At 46.5% G+C, this 8,012-nt stretch overlaps 1 protein-coding gene across 2 annotated transcripts; it reads right to left on the bottom strand.

The window, feature by feature from the left end:
* Positions 1-257: 257 nt before the first annotated feature.
* LOC135675151 (uncharacterized) lies at positions 258-3,647 on the bottom strand. Of its 2 annotated transcripts, none has more exons than XM_065185423.1 (5): positions 3,481-3,647; positions 2,001-2,190; positions 1,743-1,857; positions 795-883; positions 258-677 (listed from the first exon to the last, which is right to left on the bottom strand). In XM_065185423.1, the coding sequence occupies exons 1-4, from the start codon at positions 3,598-3,600 to the stop codon at positions 859-861; spliced, it is 450 nt and encodes a 149-aa protein (XP_065041495.1). In that variant the 5' UTR covers positions 3,601-3,647; the 3' UTR covers positions 258-677; positions 795-858. The 2 variants fall into 2 exon arrangements, with proteins under 2 accessions (XP_065041495.1, XP_065041497.1); XM_065185425.1 differs by having other exon boundaries at positions 1,739-1,857.
* Positions 3,648-8,012: the final 4,365 nt, after the last annotated feature.

Consider the following 8,012-nt stretch of genomic DNA (forward strand, 5'->3'; position numbering starts at 1 on the left):
TTGGTATATCATAATTATCGAGTTCTCAAAATATTCTGAAATGAGTTAAAGAAAATGTTATTTTCCTTGACACGTGTATTGATCGGCTACGTCGTATCAGGCGGTATAGCAAACCTTGGTTTCAACTATTCTTAGTTATAATTTATCTCTCGTTGCTCATTCTAAACATGAACTTAGATTGAAAAATATGGGTTATTCAAACCATAATTTCGGATAAAGATCCTCATTTTGGATCAATAAACCAAATCATACTTAGATTCGATCCAGATTCAATCTGACAAAAACCCTACAAATATTCCCTGGAAAAACTAGAATTCAAATAATCACAAGAAATCTAATAATCTAATCTCAAACCCTTCAAATGTAAAACCATAACAAGAAAAACATACATACAAAAAACATAAACAGGAGCATTTCTACAAGAGAGCATCACCCACAAAAACAGCAACCTACACATCTACATAAAAGGAAAGATGACCTCGGTACTATAAATCTATAATGCATTAAAATGCTGGTGGCAGCTCCTCTGTTCAGTTCAAGCACCATTGAAGAGAGTGGTAAATTTAGTTACCATCATTACTCCTGCAGGGTTGATAAGAACCTTAATGGTGCCTACCCAAGTGTTTGGAAGATCTTCAGGCACAAGAGGCATTTAAAAAGTTGATATCTGTTACAAGCTGGACAAAGATAACCAAATTAAATCATAGAGTACCTTTAGTAGAGTAAGTTCACTCTTAATAAAAAAAAAGGTTCACTCTTAATCCAGAATAGACCTGTACTAGGCTGAATCTTACCAAAGGCCTTTGTTCTATGATTTCATCTTCACCGGTGTCTCTTCCACTACTTGGTCTATCCGATTTAATCATCAAAGTTCTTGACAAACCTGCACCCACTAATGGTCGATCTGTCAGTTCCATACAAAGTCATTTGCTGCTGTTTTGTACACCATACAAAGTCATTATCGTGCCACCCACTAATGAACAATCAATAATATTGATGACCTGATTTGCTGCTGTTTGTACACCATACAAAGTCATTATCGTGCCACCCAAAAATAAAATCTCATAAAAGTTCCTAATGAGTTCCACTCACTTTTCATCACTTGTTATCTACCTGGTCTCAATAGAAAGCATAAAAATATTTGAGACTTCTTTTTTCTGTGCTGGAAATATCTTAGTGAACAGAATCAGAGAATTTTCAGCATTAAAGTCGAACATTTCATGTCCTAATCCAGAATCCAACAATATCTTGAGGCTGCATAGCAAATGCAGATAAGAGATTTCTTGGACGACTGAACAGATCATCTGAGTGATACTTGTCACATTTGCTGCATCTTGTATTTTTGTTTGGTATTTTTTTCGGAGGGTCGTTTGGGTTTTTGGCTGTTTGCGCCTATGTCCTGTTGTATATTGTATAATGTTCTGCTATCAAATTTTTCTCCTTTGTGAAACACCTTAACCCTCATGAAACATCATGTGTAATTGCTCCAGTGTTTCCATTTACACTTAATAGAAAAGAATGGTGAATCTACTTTCAGGAGAAAAAACAAAAAAGGTACTGATTTGAGTTAATATGAGTAGATTTATCATTCAATGAAATACAGAAGGAAAAACTTTCATTCTAATATACAGATGAAAAACTAATCTAAATGGAACAATGTTATATTGTAAGCAATCCAAAAAAGATAGATACTACTCATACTAGTATCTTGGAAATGCTAAGAAACACTAAGCATAACCTGCCTTTTTTGGAGGTCAGATCCATCTTCCTTGGACAAAATAAATGATGGAGGATTCCAGCAATTTGCAATACAGATCTCAAGCAGCTGCAGCTTTGCTGTTTTTGTACTTAGAACTCCTGTAAATGTGAGATGATTTATAAGAGTGTGGTTGTGTTTATGAAAGATGTTAATCACTACATATGAAATATAACATGTCCTGAACTTGGTTGTTGAACCCAACTCCATAGGTGTAAGTGTAACTGTGATCTTAAGAACATACTGTTTCTGTCTTGAAACTTGCTTGATTCTCCATTTGTGCCAGGTTGATGCCCTATAACTGGTTCATTTTGGCACTTCTTATTAGATGTCATTGTCAACTCTTGAGCAAAGCCAACTGAATCTGCTTCTTTATTCCTCTTTGTCTGCTTCACTTCCACGGGAAAATTTCCTCCATTTGTGTGACAAATAGCCTGTACAATAAAGTTAGGTTCCATAGATCAGGATAAAAATACAACTCAGAAATTAAACCTTGTTTAAGATCTGAGTAGCATGATCCATCACATTGTCATATTCCCTTAAGGCTAAATATCAAATCCTGATTGTAAACCAACACATTACCCCTCCCAAGTCAGCCTCATGCATAAGTACATTCTGGATGCTAGTAGCTTTCATGTGCTCCATATCATCTATGCTTATTACAAATTGAGAAGAGAACAAACATTTCCTGGTTTGAACATTCAACATTCATTATTGTTTTCCTAAAAAGGAACGATCACAAAGGGGATTGGGATTTTGCTGGTGCTGATGTTTGGTGCCTGCCAAAAATAACTACATATAACAGAATGTAACATACATATGTTCTATCATGAACTCCCCCAACGGTCCAGGAGTAAAATGGAGGGCATTTGAGATAATAATTCCAAAATTGTGATACAGAGCAGTTCTACATGGGAGACAAATTTCATTTCTTGGAAAGAAAACATTTGCCAAGAAAAAGGAAAAATATATGTAAGATTTCATATGCATAATATGTCACTTTCAAGCTTGTGAACCAAACAAAACTCATAGAGGACCAAATGATGAAACTGCATGTTGGATTATTACTTTCCACTCAATGGTTATATTGATCTGCACATCATATAATCATATTATGCAATCAATAAAGGTTGACCAAAGCATTGGAAAAGGGGGCATCACTTAAAATTCCGGTGAGAATTGGAACACTAGAACATTTCTCAATAGCATTTCAAAGCATAAAGAACTGAAACAGCCACTCCGACTATGTCAGTGAGCTTTGTGCATCAGGCCTTTCTTTTTCTTTTTTTCTAAAAGAACTTAAAGAAACCATAGGTGGATGTTTTTTACCTTCTCTTCCATTGGATCAAACATCATATCCAATTTCTAGCTTGTTTACTAAAATAAAACTTAAGAAGATGACCAACGAAGAAATTTCAGGTTGAATCACTGCTTATCATCACATTGGTCGGTGCATGACATTAAACGAATCGTGCAATCAATGAAGGTTCCACCAAACAATCAACTTTAGGGCATAGCTTAAATTGCTGGTAAGACTTAGGATATAGCAAGAACATAGTTTCTAAGCAGAAATCAAAGAAGATGGTTGCTATTTTACCTCCTCTACTTCCGTTGTATCATTACTTACCATTGATGGCCACATGGATCTGTCATAACAGTATTTAAACCATGCAATCAATGAAGTTTCACCAACAATCAATGAGAGGGAACACTATAATTTTTACCTCCTCTTCCATTGGATCAACCCAGCTTTCTCGGCGGCATCTCCACCGGACGGGAGGGCAAGAGGGGCCGTCCATTGCTTCCGATCTCGAAGAGAGTGTTACTCGGTGGAACAAGGTCATAGACCGGCGTTCTCCGCCGATCCTGGGGACGTCGCACGTGCACGCCGCATGCGTCTAAGAGAGAGAAGTAGCGAGGAGTACCCGCAAGCGTTCTTATAGAAGAAGGGAAACAAGTCAGCCTGGTGTCGTTCGTTTCCGTTTTCCGCTCCGACGTGGCGATTCGACTCCCCAATTATATACTTTTAATTTTTATTTTAAAAAAATTCTATTATTAAAAATATTTAAAATTTTCTATGGATAAATTCTCGAAAAATACCTGTAAGAAAAATGCCTCTACCTCTGTTTCATATTATCTCTGTATCGTCTTTGATGCGGGGGGCATCTATTTAAGCCGTGGCCTCAGGGTCGTCTCGTCTCGGCTCGGTTCGGGGGTCCGGATCTCGGGGATCTCGGGCTCCGTCCCTCGGGGTCTCCCGAAGGCCGAGCACGGTGGTTCGGGTCGAGAGGTCGGGTCGGCAGAAAGCTCCGCCGCAGCACACAGGTCAGGTCGGGAGAAAGCTCCGCCTCAGCACCGGGAAGAGTGGTTCAGGTCGGGAGGTCGGGTCGGCGGCTCGGGTTGGCGGGTCGGGTCGGCAGAAAGCTCCGCCGCAGCGCCGGGAAGAGGCGACACCGTCTCGGACCTGCACATAGGTCAGGCCGGGAGCTCGGCCCGACCCCTCCGACGATCAAGTTAGCGATGTGGAGAGGGTTTTGGAGGAAGAGATGCCTCCATACAAGTGTTGTGTGTGAGTTCATCCTCCCCCCCCTTGTTCGTTTCAAACTCTAGGGTATTTATAGATGAGTTTTGATGTTACTTGATGTGGTTGCTTGCAGGAGGCAGGCTGATAGTGTCTAACTTGGGGTTGGCGTGGCGTGAAGAACTAAGCCTGAGTTAGGCGTTAATGCCGACTTCCTCGGGCAGTGTGTTGTCTAGGCATGGCTGACGTCATGGCGTGTTACATCACCATATTTACCCTTATCATATTCCCCCCCGAAAGGAGCTATGCGTCGGTTGTTGTATAAGAGGAGTCTAATGCATGGCTTCTGTCTTCAGACGGGCTGGCCGCGCGGACGAGGTCTCGGGGAACATGGAGCCGAAGGGCCGAGGAGCCCGATGCAGGCGGGTTTGATCGCGCAGGTGTGTCTCGGGAGCATGGGGCCAAGGAGCACGACGCAGGTGTACCGCGTAGGCGTGTCTCGGGAACATGGAGCCAAGGAGCACGACGCAGGCGGGCTGGTCGCGCAGGTGTGTCTCGGGAACATGGGGCCAAGGAGCACGACGCAGGCGGGCAGGCCGCGCAGGTGTGGTCTCGGGCATTATGCGACCGAGGATCATGACGCAGGCGGACAGACCACGCAGGCGTGGTCGCGTTGGTCATGCGGCCGAGTAGCACGACGCAGGTGGACAGACCACGCAGGCGTGGTCGCGATGGTCATGCGACCGAGTAGCACGGCGCAGGCGGACAGACCGTGCAAGTGTGGGCTTGGGCATCATGCGGCCGAGGAGGTGGCCTCAGGCATTATGCGACCGAGGGGGTGGCCTCAGGCATTATGCGGCCGAGGAGCGCGATGCAGGCGAGCTGGCCGCGCAGGCGTGTCTCGGGAGCATGGGGCCAAGGAGCACGATGCAGGCGGCTGGCCGCGCAGGTGTGTCTCGGGAACATGGGGCCAAGGAGCACGACGCAGGCGGGCTGGCCGCGCAAGTGTGATCTCGGGCATTATGCGGTCGAGGATCACGACGCATGCGGGCAGACCGCGCAGGCATGGTCGCGTTGGTCATGCGACCGAGTAGCACGACGCAGGCGGACAGACCGCGCAGGCATGGTCGCGTTGGTCATGCGGCCGAGTAGCACGACACAGGCGGACAGACCGCGCAGGCGTGGTCGCGATAGTCATGTGACCGAGTAGCACGACATAGGCGGGCATGCCGCGAGAGGTGAACTCGAGCAGTGCATGGCCGAGGGAAGTGGCTCGGGCCGAGAGACAACTCAGGCGGGCAGGCCGCATTGAGGTGAACTCGATAGTGTATGGCCGAGAAGCTCGGCGCAGGCAGGCTGCGACCGAGGGACACCGCTCAGGCGGGCAGGGCACTCTGAGGTGAACTCGACGTTGTATGACCAAGGGAAGTGGCTCGGGCCAAGAGCCAACTCAGGCGGGCAGGCCGCACTGGTGAACTCGACAGTGTATGACCGAGAAGCTTGGCGCAGGCAGGCTGCGACCGAGGGACACCGCTCAAGCGGGCAGGCCGCACTGAGGTGAACTCGGCGGTGTATGGCCGAGAAGCTCGGCGCAGGCAGGCTGCGGCCGAGGGGCACCGCTCAAGCGGGTAGGCCGCATTGAGGTGGACTCGGGCCTCTCCGACCGAGCCGTGCGAATGCAAAAAAGAGGGGGGTTAGACCGAAGCTAACCGTGAGCCAAGAGGTGGTCAGGTAAACATGGAGCCTTTTTTTGGAAGAGACTAAGGAAGGGGCTAGATTCCTTGCACGAGGATTACACCGAATAGCAACCGCGGGTGCTTGACCGTTGCTATGGGGCTTGTCGCCCAGCATCACTCTTCATCCTTGCGGTCACCCATGTTAGGATCAAGAGCACTAAGAGGGGGGGGGTGAATTAGTGCAGCGGAAATCTTAGAATAATTTATAAACAAAAAGCTGCGTTCGTTCAAAAACGATTATGATGCAAAAGCAAATTCTCAGTTTGTATCTAAGTGCAGTTTGCGTCTAAGCGCAGATTGCGTCTAAGCGCAGATTGCGTCTAAGTGCAGATTTACGTCTAAACGCAGATTTACGTCTAAACGCAGTTTTACGTCTAAACGCAGTTTTACGTCTAAACGCAGTTTTACGCCTAAACGCAGTTTTACGTCTAAACGCAGTTTTACGTCTAAACGCAGTTTTACGCCTAAACGCAGTTTTACGTCTAAACGCAGTTTTACGTCTAAACGCAGATTTACGTCTAAACGCAGTTTTACGTCTAAACGCAGTTTTACGTCTAGACGCAGATTTACGTCTAAACTTTGAAACTCGTTTGTATATTCGCAGAAGGCAGTATGCAGTTGAAATCAAGACGTAAACGTAAACTGAAATCTGATGATTGAGCGAAGAAAGCCGATTTACGTCCGAATGCAGTTTTACGTCTAAATGTTGAAACTCGTTCGTAAAATCGTAGAGGACAGATTGCAGTTATTAATAGGATTAAAATGCAAGCGTAAACTGCAAGGAAGCTCGTTCGTAAAAGCGCAGAAAACAGTTCTGCAGAATCAAACGTAAACGTAAACTGTAATGTACGAAAATACGAGTTTACGTCTGAATCCAGATTTGGAAGAACAGCACTTAGAACTTGTTCGTGAAAGCGCAGAGAGCAGTAGTGATGAGGGAGGTTTGCAGTAATGATAAAGTGCTCGAAATTAAACGCAAACCAGAGATTTAGAGTGGTTCGGTCAGCCTTGACCTACTCCACTTTTGGCTTCCTCTACCGATGAGGTTGCCGACGTCAACTAGCTGCCTTCCTTCAATGGGCGAAGGCCAAACTTCCCTCTTACAGTTTCTCTCCTTTTGACAGGCTTAGGAGACAACCTTTACAGACCTTTCTCTCCTCACTTTACAGTTGAAAACTTGAAGAACAGAAGGAGGAGACTCAAGGCTTTACAACACGTTTGAGCTCTTTAGAATCACAGAAAAGATCACAATTTTGGTATAGGTCTGTGTCTTTCCAGTGCTGAATGGGTGGGGTATTTATAGGCCCCAACCCAGTTCAAAATTCGAGCTCAAAACGATCAAATCGATCTAATCCCAGAATTTCTGGGATCAGGCGGTTGCACCTCTCGACTGGAGAGGTGGCACCGCCTGGCAGAGCTCGAAGACTGAGCTCTGCCGATTGCTTCTTCTCTGCCAGAGCTCGAAGACCAAGCTCGATGGTTGCATCACCTGGCAGAGCTCGAAGACTGAGCTTGGTGGTTGCATCACCTGGCAGAGCTCGAAATCTGAGCTTGGTGGATGCATCACTTGGCAGAGCTCCAAACTGAGCTCAAGCTGATGCACCATTCTGCCATAGCTCGAAGACCGAGCTTGGTGAATTCATCACCTGGCAAAGCTCGAGACTGAGCTCAGGCTGATGCACCACTCTGCCAAAGCTCGAAGACTGAGCTTGGTGGTTGCATCGCCTGGCAGAGCTCGGAACTTGAGCTCTGGCGGTGCAACCTCTTGGCTGGAGCGGTTGCACCTCCCAGCCGTGCAGCCCTGGCGGTTGCACCTCCTGGCTGGGGCGGTTGCACCTCCCAGCCCCTCAGCCCAGGCGGTTGCACCTCCTGGCTGGGGCGGTTGCACCTCTCAACCCCTCAGCCCAGGCGGTTGCACCTCCTGGCTGGGGCGGTTGCACCTCCTGGTGCAATCAGGGTCCGAATGGTTCACTCCATTCGACCCACTTGAATCTTTTCA

This window comes from Musa acuminata, chromosome BXJ1-5 (genome assembly GCF_036884655.1).
Source record: "Musa acuminata AAA Group cultivar baxijiao chromosome BXJ1-5, Cavendish_Baxijiao_AAA, whole genome shotgun sequence".
NCBI classification, from domain to species: Eukaryota; Viridiplantae; Streptophyta; class Magnoliopsida; order Zingiberales; family Musaceae; genus Musa; species Musa acuminata.

Bases quoted from the DNA above. Each gene is read 5' to 3' on its own strand.
- LOC135675151 (XM_065185423.1), bottom strand. From the start codon at position 3,600: ATGACCTTGTTCCACCGAGTAACACTCTCTTCGAGATCGGAAGCAATG. The intron at 1,858-2,000 runs GTATGTTCTTAA...TCACATTTACAG, and splicing joins CAAGTTTCAAGACAGAAACA to GAGTTCTAAGTACAAAAACA. The intron at 884-1,742 runs GCAGGTTATGCT...TAGTGGGTGCAG, and splicing joins GGATCTGACCTCCAAAAAAG to GTTTGTCAAGAACTTTGATG.